At 35.6% G+C, this 15,000-nt stretch overlaps 3 protein-coding genes across 5 annotated transcripts in view; all 3 read right to left on the bottom strand.

The window, feature by feature from the left end:
* Positions 1-4,446, bottom strand: part of LOC144446697 (1,5-anhydro-D-fructose reductase-like) — a 9,239-nt gene extending 4,793 nt beyond the window's left edge. Inside the window, exons 1-3 of the mRNA XM_078136518.1 lie at positions 3,989-4,446; positions 2,034-2,201; positions 394-510 (exon numbers count right to left, since the gene is read on the bottom strand). Coding sequence (XP_077992644.1) covers positions 394-510; positions 2,034-2,201; positions 3,989-4,066 — 363 coding nt within the window. The 5' untranslated portion in view covers positions 4,067-4,446. The remainder of the gene's footprint in view (positions 1-393; positions 511-2,033; positions 2,202-3,988) is intronic.
* Positions 4,447-5,149: 703 nt separating this feature from the next.
* LOC144446520 (heparanase-like) lies at positions 5,150-12,769 on the bottom strand. Of its 3 annotated transcripts, none has more exons than XM_078136300.1 (9): positions 12,357-12,769; positions 11,191-11,348; positions 10,438-10,608; positions 9,610-9,814; positions 8,889-9,137; positions 8,360-8,471; positions 7,012-7,157; positions 6,330-6,476; positions 5,150-5,876 (listed from the first exon to the last, which is right to left on the bottom strand). In XM_078136300.1, the coding sequence occupies exons 1-9, from the start codon at positions 12,638-12,640 to the stop codon at positions 5,684-5,686; spliced, it is 1,665 nt and encodes a 554-aa protein (XP_077992426.1). In that variant the 5' UTR covers positions 12,641-12,769; the 3' UTR covers positions 5,150-5,683. The 3 variants fall into 3 exon arrangements, with proteins under 3 accessions (XP_077992426.1, XP_077992427.1, XP_077992425.1); XM_078136301.1 differs by lacking the exon at positions 8,360-8,471 and adding an exon at positions 8,173-8,284 and having other exon boundaries at positions 12,532-12,667; XM_078136299.1 differs by lacking the exon at positions 8,360-8,471 and adding an exon at positions 8,173-8,284 and having other exon boundaries at positions 5,151-5,876.
* Positions 12,770-13,750: 981 nt separating this feature from the next.
* Positions 13,751-15,000, bottom strand: part of LOC144446939 (solute carrier family 4 member 11-like) — a 12,196-nt gene continuing 10,946 nt past the window's right edge. Inside the window, exons 18-19 of the mRNA XM_078136784.1 lie at positions 14,987-15,000; positions 13,751-14,418 (exon numbers count right to left, since the gene is read on the bottom strand). The exon at positions 14,987-15,000 is cut by the window's right edge and continues 156 nt beyond it. Of these exons, the coding sequence (XP_077992910.1) occupies positions 14,358-14,418; positions 14,987-15,000 (75 nt within the window). The 3' untranslated portion in view covers positions 13,751-14,357. The remainder of the gene's footprint in view (positions 14,419-14,986) is intronic.

Genomic DNA, 15,000 nt, shown 5'->3' with positions numbered 1-15,000 from the left:
AGAAAACTTCAAGGCAGCAGTATTTTCATGGAAACCGTTCTTGGTTGACAAATCGACGTACATGTCTCAATTGTACATGTTATGAAAAGTACAAAACAAATCATAAAACAAAACGTAGAAAGTATTTGCTTTCATTTTGGGCATAGATAACAGCATAGGACCAATTCGTATGCATAGTATAAAACTTGTTATCTGTTTTATAATCTTACAAAACATCTAATGAAATAGAAATACAGATACATACATGGGATAGGGCTATTTTTTTGGATAAATCTGCTCAAAGAAAACAATAGAAAAAAGATGAGATTTGGTTCCTTCTTGTATAAGTGTATTTTCTGTAACCATCTTTACATTTGTGTATTTTGGTAGCAATTAAATCTCATTAATACATACGTGTATTGCGATTGGCATGTGAATAAGGTATAGGTCCAGATACTCCATCTTAAGCAATTTTAAACTTTCATAATACGCCCGTCGTACATTTTGTGGCCGCATACAGGTGGGACTCAACTGTGAATATAAGAGTACATTGTTTTGCTACTTGGCAAGATTTCCATTTGTTTACCACATCATTAACCAAATTCTATTTTGTTTCATTATGTTCGTCATTCTAATCTAATCTAATCTAATCTAATCTAATCTAATCTAATCTAATCTGATCTAATCTAATCTAATGTAAGGTAATGTAACACAACGCAACGCAATGCAACGCTACGCTACGCTACACAACACAACACAACACAACACAACACAACACAACACAACACAACACAACACAACACAACACAACACAACACAACACAACACAATTCAATACAGGGCAGTTTTCTTTAGGCCAGAATAGTGTAACATAGAAACATGGCAAATTCGGGACTTTGGTTTTAATTCATTTATTTTGTTTGTGATGTGAATAAAAAACTGATATCTCACGTGACCACAAAATTATCGTGGTTGTGTAACAAGGTTTTACACCAAACTCCATGACTGTACGCACGGATCTGTTTTTACTGGTGGTGAATCGGCACCAGAAATTATACTAATTGTGTGAATTATCATGTGTCGTGTCGTGTCGTGCTTAACATGATATGAACTTTAACCTCTAAAATGTATCACTTTAGTATTAACATATGACTTAAATAAAGATTGAGAAAATGGCTGACAAGATTATAATGATTATGTGCTATGCACATTTAATTTTTAGTCACATTCGGCTGGTGTATGAGAGAATATTATCCATGGTTACCTCTCTGGTAAAGATGTTTTTTGTTTCAATTCCAAGGGGTAGTCACCTACATTTTTAGTCAGAAAAGATTAATACATATAACGGGACTTGAAGGAGTGACAAAGCTTATGAATCCGTAGGAACAGGTATACGGCCTGTTGACCTAATTGAGGTGAACGTTTGAATAAGGTGACTGGTAATAAGAAGACACGTCTCTCTATGTTGATAAAAGAGTACGTGTGCCACTGCTCATAAGTTATATCACTAATATCGCTACAGTCCCGTCCAGTCGTAATTTTGGTTACAACCATATTACGCAATCACGTGAGATCCACAACAGGACTGCACAGCACAGTATAGTGCAACAGTACTGTTTATGCCAGAACAGTACAACAGTACATAACAAAACATCTCTCAATCAATCAATCAATCAATCAATCAATCAATCAATCAGTCAATCAATCGATCGATTGATCAATCAATCAATCAATCAATCAATCAATCAATCAGTCAATCAATCAGTCAGTGGCTAGCCATCTTTTGGCCATCTTAAAAATGATGTCTACAGATATCTATCGATCAGTATTTGCAAGTTTTTTATTTACAAAAACAGTTGGTATAATGAGTCAGTGGGTAACAAGTGAAATTTAATTGATTCAATCCAAGTTGGAAAAGAGAATAAATTCCACTTTTTTGATGTCGTCTATAATTTAGCATTCATGTCAAATCAATTTATCATCACTTTTATCAAACTTTATTCAGATATCTAATTTCAAATAGTTAATGAAAACGACCGCAGCTGTATGTTTACCTTGCCGATGATAAATAGATCCTCTCTCTTCACACTGCCCTCATCGACAATATCTTTCAAAACATCACCGATGACATCTTCATTCTTATAGGCTGGAGCACAATCAAAACATCTGTAGCCGATATCAATGGCACATTTGATCGCCTTTTTCAGTTCTTCACCTTTCAACTACATATATCAACGAGAAATATCAAACGATAACAATTTAATGTATATCACTTATTTCATATCCAACTGGAACAAAGGAACCGTGTTACAAACAAACATACAAACAAACAAATAACAAGCATAGACTAGACAAGTTTCCTAAAATTATGCGTGAGTAACTAAAATACACTAAACACATTAGTAATCATATAGCTGACTGATGGCGCTATTTATAGATGAGTGCAATAATACTTTCGTGTATACACGCTCGATCGTGTACTACACGTTTCTCTATAAGTGAAGCTACCCCTGTAGTTTAATACTCGTGTATTTATTGCTTCCACTTACTCGCGAACATTTTGAGTAAACGTGTATTTTTATGTGTTTTCTTTGTTGTTTGCTTGCAATTGCTTGCATACATGTGTTTGTTTGTTTGTTTGTTTGTTTGTTTGTTTGTTTATAGGTTCCTTGAGATATATTGCCAACCGCCATGTGCATGTATCTGATGATTGACATGCACTTTCTTCCCATGCTTTTATTCAAAATCTATTTAAAGGTATGACACCAATTTGTTCAACAACTAGTCGACTGGGTCTCTGACTACAGCATGTAAATAATAATAATAATAATAATAATGATGATGATGATGATGATGATGATGATGATGATGATGATGATGATGACAAAACGCCAATAGTCAATATATGTAATTGAAGAATCGTGTTCGTTGTGAGATCTGACAGCAAATATACACAGTGTTAACAGCTAGCATTCAATCAATAACTCAAGGTCAGATGGTGCAACTTATCGATTCAGATAAGGCGAGCTGGTTTTTTCATTTTTGCTACAGTTCTACATTAATTTCGAAGATGTCTAGAATTATGTTTGGATGTTTGATGTTAACGTGATAAATTAGAAGAGGGGTTATTTTATTGAGCGCACACAGTGGAAAGCTACGGAAACATGAAATACTGTGATCACATTACACTGTTATAATATATATGTAAGGGTGTGCTCAGAATTTATGACAGGAGGGCCTAGGCAGAAATTTGGAGGGGGGGCATAAAAAAATTGGGTGTTGAAATATAATTCAATTTCACATATAGAAATCTCTGTGTAGCCATGGGAGGGGGCTTGCGTTCATTTGGGAGACCATGATCATTTTTTGAGACCGCCAGGGATGGGGATAGGTTGCGAAAAAGAAATTGGAAAAAAATTAACCCCCTCTATCACAAATTGTGACCACAGCCTAATGTAATAGGTCAAGGACTGAAGGGCACGGTTTGGCTGACCCCAACGGCATAGTTATGTATGTTTGTTATGTCTACCATTATTTAATGTCAACATTTGGTTTCGTGATTTTTAGGTAGTATTTAGTCAACCGGTCGAATCTTCGCAAACCAACTTTGAAGCACTTGACAATTTAGTCTCAAATGTAGCCTCTCCCCAATGACTGACAACCACAGTTATTATACATTAATCTGTACATTACCGTACTCGTTATTCATCAACGTTAACGTTGGGACTAAACGGTCTCAGTGGCGTAAGTACCTGTAGTAGCCGTGACATGTTTGTAAGATTCGTGTGCCCAAGTTCATGTGCCCTTCAGTTCATTGAAGGTAATATAATATTACGAGGGCAGTTGATAACCACGTGTGTGACATACACGACAATACTGGTGGAACACGACAATGAATATTTCGAGTATCGTGAAACAAACAAACAAACAACGTAACTGAATTCATTTTTTTTATGACTGCTCTTATTGTAATAAGAAAATTGTCAAACAATGACTTTGTGATTCTCACCTGTGATGTTCCAAGTCCAATAACAGGCATTCGTGCACCTGTGCACAATTCAATATCTGGAGTCGCCATATTTGTCATCAACTGGATTGGGGGTTAGCAGGCTGAAGTAATTCTTTTGTTGCAGTCGTTGTCAGCCCGGTTTACTTAGTACGGCCAGAGTGTAACTTTGACCCAGTATGAACTGTGAGTAGCCTATTGCCACCAGGTCGCCAATACATCCATATCTCTGTCATATGTCTAATGTGTATATATCCACTTTACATTTTGAATTCAAACAAAAGTGTCTTAAGTTAGGGAGCCTTCAGTAAGTAAAAGGGGCGGGCCAAGAGAAATCAAGCCGGTCTGTTGAATAAATTTTGACCTTACCCAGTTTTGTTTTAGAAGTCGTCGTTCAATTTGTTTTCGATAGGACATGACCCTCTCCCTATTCTGAAACTTTTCAAAAACATTAGGTTAAAATGCTGTCAGGCGTGATATATGAAACGAGTTCCAGAATCTATGGCGAGAACTCGGTCCCACTACACCGTATTCATAATTTTATGCATTGGCTATTAGTTTCCCACTACTATTACCATAGTGAATTTGTGTGAAGGCACTGCATTAATTAATTCCTATGGTTGGATCTTAAGTGGCATAGCTGAAGACCAGACTTTCAAAGACTAGACGGGTGCACTATCAACATTGTCAGGAGTGGGGACAACATCCTCACGCCACCACATTATTCCAAATATCTTACACCACGGTTCATCCTTCAGTCCTGTGAAACCCACTCCTCCCACCAGAACTAACAATTGAATTACCGTATTGTTGTCAGCCACAATTTGACTAATATATTTTGATATTACAGTACAATGGTGGCAGTGGTGGGATGTGGCAGCTATTGAATTAACGATATCGGTGGCAGCGATGGGATGGGATGCCAAAATCACAAAATAATGCAAAGTTAGTTAATAGTACAATGAGTCAAAGTAAAATGCGATCCTACTCAAATTCCATTTCGAAAATGTGCCCTTCCTCTCCCTAATTCCCCGACAACTTTCTGTCATTTCGAAATTTAAAAAAATTCAACAATTTTTACCTGTCATACAAAGGAGGAGCACTGTTATACCAGTTATGTTACACCATGTGTGTGTGTGTGTGTGTGTGTGTGTTTTCGTGTATGTCTCTATCTGTTTGTCCATTAGTCTGTCCGTCTGTGAACACGTTATTTCAGTAACTGTTGTTTCAATTTCAATGAAATTATGTACAGATATTCATTATTATTATTTATTCTTATATTTACTATTTATTATGTTCATTATTTCTTCTAAAATCGTGTGGTTTTTATTTTTTTCATTTTCTAGTTCAAAATCAAGAAATTCCGATTTCACTGTGCCACACTAAATTTAGACCTGGGTCATGCCATCTGTTACTGTAACAGTAATTTCCAAGATTCAAAAATTAGAATCCTACATTTCGGGAAAATGTGGACAAAAATCTCATATTCCTGTAAGTTTGCTATTGTCTGTATGGCAAGCATTCAGTTATGTCTATTTGGAGTTTAGGATATTGTCATACGAAACTACGTTATTTTTCCTTAGACTGTATGAACAATTAGTATGAACAATTAAACATTTGTGACTGTCTCGCACTTCTTTATTATAACAAAATTAGCTAAATCAAAAAGCAGAATACCCCCAAAATAATACCATAGCACTAATACACCTTGTTGAACTTTGAACTTTGACCTGACATGCATGCTTTAGCTTGTGCATTCGGCAGGACATAAAACGCCATGGAAAGTGGCGGTAATTTGAGTGGGTTTCCAGTTTCCATGCGATGTGGTGACAAAGCTGGCAAGGTATGGTCATCAATCAACTTCAGTTCTTTACCATTTAAATCTACTCGGCTGATGTGAAAAGAAAGAAACAAACAAATTACCAGGTTAAAGGTTGCACATCACAATTTTACCAAATATTGCAATCTTAAATTTCATATCGCAAATTTATATTTATAAAGTTGCGTATGCTAAAAATTGCGTCATTCGCACTTGACCCATGACCCCTCAACGGGTGATTTTCTCTCTCAAGTTGATTATTCTACTTGTTTCGCTTCACTTTTCTTTTTCCTTTATTCCATCATATTTTATTTATTTTATTTTCCAGAGTATAGATTCTCAATTACGATGCCCTTACATATCCTGTTTACATGTAATAACTTGACTAGTTCGGTTAACTGAATTGAGTTCACTGATATCGGCCATTAGTTTATATGCTCATCAACATTGGTCATTTTAACATGTATTTGTAATCACCAGGCAGTGACATATTTTCTGCAATCCCTGTGAAACATAAAGTAATACCTTGTATTAAGACTGTCTCCAGCGTGTGCAGTCAGTACATATTCATCTACAGGTGTATAGCTGATACCACCAGTGAGGTATATGGTAGCAGTCTTATTTTGTACCAAAGATAACATAAAGACAGTCACGGAGCCAGGTGGATATAAGCTGTAGTGAATAATAGAGAATAGAGTAATGAAAACGTTCTCAATATATCACAAATAACTTATAATAAAATTATTCACATATACACAATAAGTTGATTTTCGGTCAAATTTAGGCAGATGTACATCTTTACTCAGTTTATAATTATTAGCGAGAAAGTTTTTTTTAAAAAGTGGACGTTTTAGATAATGTCTGAATTGAATTTTGAAATACATTCTGTACATAGCGGTACCGTCAAATTCACACATTGTATATATCGCCACATGCTACAGCAGATTCACCCAATTTCACAATATAACGTGTCAATCTAAAAATGTTCTATACTAAGCAAAAAAAAGTTGTAGCGTTCGAATAGAAAATACGGGGTTTATTTTCTTGCTATTCTACATCATGACAATACGCGTTTACGCCACTGATTCTGCGGTACTCAAACTTTGTGTCAAGTGTCAACATAATTATCACACTTCAAGTATCCAGTCTTATGTTTTGTCTTGTGATATGAATGTTTTGAAAGTTCCTAGATAACAGTCAAACTTACCCGTTAGGTCTTGAACAGTGAGCATAAACACGTACCAGGTCAGCTTCACCTGACTCCATCCATTTTCCATGTATTTCTATCGCTGTCTTCACAGATAGGACAATCTGTCCAACAAGACGTTTGTACAGTACTGACAGCCAGTAATCCTGTCAACAAAACACATTGCCATTTCTAGACACCATCAAAACTACCAGACATGAGCAACTGTTCACAAAACTGTTCACAAAAGAAATATTAACAACTGTGACTGAATTTACTAGTAATCATTACATACATGGTCAATATTTGGGTAGGTGTTAGTCCTGCAGTGGACTTGAAATCGTTACTTCCAAAGCAGGCCATTATTACCGAATAACAAATCGCATACTTCAAAAGTAGTCATTCACAGTAAGTCTGTACATTAAGGTGGATTTCAATGTTCCATCTGCCATCCAGGTAGCAATTGTTATTCAGTGGTGTCTATCTAAATGAATAGGTGGATGGATGGATGGATGGATGGATGGAAGGAAGGAAGGATGGGTAGATGGATGAGTGATGAAATGGAACAAAAGAACGCAAAGGAGAAAGGAAGGATAGAGAGAAATAAACACTGAAGGATCAGGATTATACAGTCTGATTAAAATTTTGATAGAAGACCGACTCGATTTCTTTATTTACCTATAACTTTTTCTTCCTCTATTGTCGTTTATTTTTTATTTTGTCATTCCTTGGTAGAGGTGAGCACCCCAAGGAAAACAAAATCCTACATCATTTTAACCAGATCAAGGATGGTACAAATTGATTTAATTTTAATATGTATTTTCCGCGGCCAAGTGTACGCAAAAGAATGAAGTTTTAACCGTGAACCAATGCACAGGTGTTCGACGATTGTGATTCATTACTGGAAAATGTTTCATATAAAGTTTTCGCTAAGTTTTATGGTAAAACTTTGTAAAACTAGTTGTGATTATGAACTTTGATAAATTAATGTCGTAGTCGTCATACACTCTGTATGCCTTTCACAGAGAAGTTCAAAACGACGTTCACAATGATATTTTAATCAGGTTGTGCTGAACTTATTATGAATTTAATTCATGAAATGATTACTGCGTGTTTATGATCACTAATGTTAAGTGTTATATGCAGGGTTTGTTTGTTTGTTTGTTTGTGTGTTACACTTGCCGGCAGCGGCGTAAAATCTTCTTCAAGCAAACCCTGTTCACCACCGTAAAACGTCTGTCTAACGACCACATCCAGACCAAGAGAGGCGGCGATACCTAGTTTATCCATCCACCTATTCAAAAGACGTGTAAGCTTCCATTAATACTTCATGAACTAATGTATATGTACTCAAAATATCACAACTTGCCGGTAGTGGGGTCATGTCCTTCTCGAGAAGTGCCATGTGATCGCCGATGAAAGTCTGTCGAACTATGACATCAAGGCCAAGTTTTGCTCCAAGGCCAAGTTTATCGAGCCACCTAGACAAATATTAGATATTATGCGACGTTATACAGACAATTATGAAATAACTATGAAAAAATGGTTGAAATTAGAATGTTATAAAACGCATTGATAGTTCCATTAGCTATAGATATTGACTAATGTACATTCTTTAAAGCCTAGCTCTATAGTTATAATATATCACATCTGATTTCTGAATTTATAATCGAGCAATACATTTAAATAGGCACAATTTGTAATAGCTACAGTAACTTATACGAAACTTGGGAGTTCATCGCCTATCATGTTTCATTCATTCATTCATTCATTCATTCATTCATTCATTCATTCATTCATTCAATCATTCATTCATTCATTCATTCATTCATTCATTCATTCATTCATTCATTCATTCATTCATTCACAAATTTTAGCATATTTGGAAATAAACTTACATAAAGCCAGCGACGTAGGTTTTGGATAACAACGAAGTGCCAGTAGAACATGTGGTGCCTGTCTCACCAAGCCAGACCGCAGAACCAGGGCGGTGACGGTTGACAACTTCTGTCACTGCTTTAATTTGCTTTGGAAGTAGTAGAAAGTTATTGACGTCAATGAAACTTTCAACTGTAGACGGTTTGGAACAGAGATAATAGTGATGCCAAGTCGTAGCATTAGTTGTGTTACCAGAAGAGGCAACAAACCTACAAAAAATCAAATCAAACTACTGTATAGATGAAAACAGTAGATGAAACAGGGTTACAAAATCACCGGTACACACATATGTACACTCAAATACACAACTTAACGCACACGTACGTATATACACGTACGTACGTACGTACGTGCGTGCGTACATACATACATACATACATACATACATACATACATACATACATACATACATACATACATACAGTCATAGTCATGGTCATACAGTCATACTCGTTATTATAGAAACACAATTCGAAACACAAGATCAAAACAAAACTTAAATACAGACATTTGTCTTAGACATAAAATGAACGTGACATTGATTAGAAAATCACTCTTCTAAGAAGAAAAGAGAAGTACAGGAAAAGAGGGCGTAAAGAGGGAAAATATTCTTAAATAGTTTCATTTGGAGAGATTGTGTGAAGAAAGAATTCAATATTCCTGATATTCTTAACTACTCACTCGTCGATGAATTCCAAAACTGTGGTACCGACTTGACCATCTTCACCTGTTTCCTGTAAGGATGGTCTAGTGGTGTCTGGGCCAAATATAAGACTGTTTCTAAATTCCTTCATACCATTCAGTAAATTTCGTAATGTTATAAAGTCTCTGCCGAGTTCTGATGGTTTGATGGTGAAGTTTGCCTTCTTTGGAAACAAATTCGGCTCTACAATAAAGAAAAAATGACCCTACTAGAATAAGTCATAACCATAGCGTACATGATGTCTGCCAGTTCAGTTCAGTTCAGTTCAGTTCAGTTCAGTTCAGATGTAAGGATAAGGTATCCCATGATAACAATATAAATCAAATTCGTTATAAAGCAAGCAAAACGTTAAATAAAGCATTTTTTGTGCCGATAATGCGAAAAACAATGTCTTGGTCACATTATTCAGACTAACCATCCCATCGACTGTGACTAACGCCCTCGTTAAATTTGTTTATGTGTCTCTTATTCATTCACCCATTCATTCACTGAAACAACAACCCAGCAACTCACCCATTCAATCAATCAATCAATCAATCAATCAATCAATCAATCAATCAATCAATCAATCAATCAATCAATCAATCAATCAATCAATCAATCAATCAATCAATCAATCAATCAATCAATCAATCAACCAATCAATCAATCAGCCAACCAACCAACCAACCAACCAACCAACCAATCAACCAATCGATCAATCAATCAATCACTCGAAGTAATCAATGAATCCATCCCTGCCTTTCTGAGTCAGTCATGTGCCCACGGTATACCAAATTTGGATACATGTATATGTTATTCCTTACCATTGCCTAATTCCCAATTTAGTTGGTACCCTTTCTGTATAGAATAATTAAATAACTTGAGAGCATTCCTTGGATCCCAGTGGTTATCACGGCGGATTAATACATTCAAACCAAAGATCATATCCCAGCCAGCCTTTCTTGCAAATCCGTTGATGGCGTCCCAATCTTCAACTGTAATAACGATAAAACGGGACACTCTTTATACTTTATAACTATCAAGGGAAACTTCGAGTGAAATGCTTAAAACTATATCTCAACGTTTTGACTTAATTTATTGGCAATATTTTGACACTCGATTTTTTTTATCAGATGGTAATCATATCATTACGTCATCGTGATGAGTAGTCTTGGTGTGTTACTGACATATACAAAACATTAGATACTTAAGTGAACTTAATATCCACACTAAATAACATTGTGTTGACAATTCATACCGTCTAAAAATCAGCGCGAGCAACTGATGAGGGCGCTGCTCTATCGTCCTTTAAACTTCTAGGAGAAGCCGCCTTACTTACTCGTTCTGGCATATTCTTGTTGACAAACTTTGTTGACTAATTAGTAAGATTTCCTTGAATTCATTTTTTATCACGTGCTTATCATCATCTGTGTGCTTTTACAGATTTGCAAAATGCCCATAAGTGATTAACATAAGAATGTAATTATTCTAATAAACATACACAGTCCGTGATTTTGTCGGTGAGTGTATAATTTTTCATATCTTGTCTACCCTAACCCATTTCATTATAATATTACCTGTCATTGTGAAATTCTGACTATTACCGTACTCTCCATTCCATACATTTACGTCTGTTGACACACTTTCATTGAAGGTCAGGAAATCTGCTGCTGTACCACTCACACGGAGATAACCAGGGGTTAAAGCCTTGGCCAATGTCAGTAACCTTGGTGAACTATAAGGTAAACATCAACAAATGACGTTTGACTATGACGTGTTTGTGTCTCGCTGAGTATAAATCATAGTGCATTTCGTTTTCCCGTTCTTTTCTCGATCGAAGTGCATCATATGTTTTTTTTCTTTTCGTCAACAGACAGACAGACAGACAGACAGACAGACAGACAGACAGACAGACAGACAGACAGACAGACAGACAGACAGACAGACAGAGATGAACTGTTAGCCTATATCACTCGTATGTCAAATATTTCCATGCTAACTGCAAATACTCAGAACTGAATGAATCCCCTTCAGCATGGCATGCAGAGTTAGACTAAGTGAATTTATCTGTCATATTTTGTATTAATATTTGAATAACCACAGAGTGACATCCCTTTGTGTTTAACCATATTCAAGAAAAGTATATGTGATATTGATATAGGTATATTATACATTCATGTAGGCTAGTATGGGTACTAACCATTACATTGAAATTTTTGTATTAATGTTTTGAAACTAAAACTTATATTATGAGTCAGCTCTTCGAAACTTGACGAAACGATCGAGGGGAAGGAACTGAAGCGTGCCACCCTTTTGATTTCACTTGTTTCGACAGGTCATCTATTTCGTATGCAAATTAGAATGACCTTTGATGTTCTGTAGTCGACGTCAAACAAGTCTGGAAACCCCCATGCTGGTGATTGTGTTTCATATATATGTTAATATATGGAGTCTATTCTTCTAAAAAAAAAGATCCCACGATCAGTTCGTGAAAGTTCGCTTCTTTTGTCCTACTCCCCATGGTAAACTGAAATGTACAATGGTGACTGTAAGTCACGAGTGCATGTAACGTGAAAAGAAAGCAGAACAGATCTAGGCGTAACTTGCAGGACCTTTTGAAAAGTTAGTGTAGGGTGTATTACTACATATACGTGCTTATGGTGAGTGAGTGGTGACGTCACTGTTTAAGAGCTATTAGTGTTCGAAGTTACCTATACATATTAAAATGTTGTGACAAACTCACCTGAAATTGAGATTGTTGTAATGAAAACGAATCATGAAGGCGTCAATTGCTACAGATAAAAATTTATCACTAACAGTTCTTAGTACAGTGTCTGTGTTGACGTCAACATAAGTAGATACTTTAGAACCGAAATTGACCACATCATCCTTGTCAGCATAGTTCAGGTTAACGTTACCTTGTGACTGTCCTTGGTTTGTTTGTCGCCCACAACTCTCAACTCCAATACTGACATACAGCAAAAGAGAAATGGTGACCACAATACCATGTTTACCGATACCGTACATTTCGTAACGACGTTATATAGCGATACCGTAGAAATAGTAATATTGACGATGCTATTTTGCTTTCAGCCTGCTCCCCCAGCACACCTCTTACGGAAGAACTTGTTTGTCACACCACAGTCACGTGAAGACAACGTTATCAAATAGTCTATTCAACCGTCCACACTTCCCTATTGTAAACACTATCAAGAATAAAGTGTAGGTTTCAATGCGTATTAGTTATTGAAACACAAATACGACGGTTTGAAGTACAATGTAATATTCATGAGGGGGGAGGTTACAATTGAAAATTTAAAAAATGAACTTTATATTATCCCACAAATTTGATAGAATTTAGTAAACATTCAAGTGGGCCTATCCTGGACTCTACGTACCTAAGTCAAATGATATGAGATTATTGTGAACTGTAGTCGAGCTTTCATCTAGTAAATCTATGGAGGTCTATTAAAATGTTACTTTTACTAAGAAATAAGTATAAACATTGATATTCGAGTTGTTACAGTAGACGAATATTTTCAAAATATTCAAAAAGTTACTTATACCAAAGAACTTTTAGCAATTCAAAAAACGTTCCAGGGGAGAGGAATTGACCAAATGACGAGATTGTGATATCCGTGATGTCATAACATACAAGAGGTTTTCCCATAAACCCTTGCAAGAAATCTCCAATATGACAGACGACATGTCAAGTGCAGTAGGACGTTCTTTAAAAGATTTCAAAGTATTCTAAGTTATCGGGATTTATTATGGAAATGAACTGGACTTTTCCCTTTAAATAAAAATTACCATCTATACACCATGACTCCCCTAACAACCGCAAAGTAGGTTTAATAAAACATATCACATTTAATTCATTTCATATATTTATTCATCATTCGTATTTTCTTATAATAACAATAAACTTTGAAAACGAAAGGAAATCAAGCTCACTTTCTTATCTTAAATCTGTCCATATCCACTTCGAGGTAATCTTATCAATGCACACTTCCCATTATAACCTAGGAGGAAATATCACGGAAGTGTTGGCATGGTGCCAACATATACATGTGAACAGATAGTATAGTGAGAAATCACTTTCGATATTTTCGTAACAAAAACGTTTTGCTTTGGCGCACAAATAACGTCTTCTATAAGACTTAGTTTAAACTTTAAGTTTCCTTTTAGGACAAGTGAAAAGAAGCAAGCTGTAAGTATTGATACAGATGATAGATTATCTCTTGAGAAGGTTACTCAATAAGATGTTATCATAAGGATTTCAACACAAATTGTGACGTACGTATGTTACGTCAATGGTCCACACTGTGTGACGTCATCATGTGTTAAAGATGAGTATAGCACTGTCATGTCGCTGGTGTTATACTCCCTAGTTTAACAAAGATAAATATCGTTGCATAACATACAATTCTCGTGTAACAGTTACTATTCATACCAGATCAAATGAATCTCAATTGTATTTGTGGTGAAAATTACTCAAACCAAACTAAAATACAGAATCATAATCGTTAATCCTAATAAGATGAAAATATAAACGACAAAACAATGAAACAACAGAAAAATTGCACAAGATGTGGTTACAAATCCGTAACTAATATCATTGTAGCATTTAAAAGTATCTCACGTCAAATATGAAACACAATAATTTGATAATCACGTCACTTCTACAAAAACAGAGAATTTCAAGGTTCAGTGAACGGTATGACGTCATCGTAAGGACAACATGCTAATGAGCATCAAGATCATGCAGGTACTCTTCTTTTATAACTTTCGGGAAAAGCAGTTGTCTGAAAAGAAATGAGAAATACAAGTAAGACTGCACGTTTTCTTTAGCAGTTAATCTATTTACAGAGACAAAATCCACGAGTGTTATTTTATGGTCTTTGATGCTTATTACTGTTGGTTTAGCATAATAATGTACTTGTATGTGTAGTAATCCAACTACGTTAAATCATGTCTAGCTACGTGTCAGTTCTGACTACAAATTCGCAAGTGACATAAAAGTGACCGTATGACTTCGGTTTTTAGTAACTAATAAATTAAATTAGAAATCAAATCATTGATGGAAGGAAAACATGTTCAGATGAATAATCAATTCAAATGTATACGTAGAGATTTTTTTTTCAATTGTCCTCGTAACTCAGGACTGTCCAAAGACATTTTCATAAAACCTTTCCTATTTTGAACTTTTCTCTATCAACTATGTACGGATCACTTTCCAGTGTGAACTATATTTCATCTAAGATTTTAAACTGGATTTATCGATATATTCGGTATTGGACTATTGCAATATAAAATCGACGATCGAAGGCAAAATTCGATTACCTCAGAATCGATCAAAACATTCTGTCCTACCTGGTTGGGATCAT

Source organism: Glandiceps talaboti, chromosome 15 (genome assembly GCF_964340395.1).
Source record: "Glandiceps talaboti chromosome 15, keGlaTala1.1, whole genome shotgun sequence".
Taxonomy (NCBI): domain Eukaryota; kingdom Metazoa; phylum Hemichordata; class Enteropneusta; family Spengelidae; genus Glandiceps; species Glandiceps talaboti.
The sequence above is the reverse complement of the archived record's forward strand: the minus strand, read 5'-3'. Positions and strand labels throughout refer to the sequence as shown.

Bases quoted from the DNA above. Each gene is read 5' to 3' on its own strand.
- LOC144446520 (XM_078136300.1), bottom strand. From the start codon at position 12,640: ATGTACGGTATCGGTAAACATGGTATTGTGGTCACCATTTCTCTTTTG. The intron at 9,138-9,609 runs GTGAGTAGTTAA...GATTTTTTGTAG, and splicing joins GTTTTGGAATTCATCGACGA to GTTTGTTGCCTCTTCTGGTA. The intron at 5,877-6,329 runs GTATTACTTTAT...TTTTCACATCAG, and splicing joins GGAGACAGTCTTAATACAAG to CCGAGTAGATTTAAATGGTA.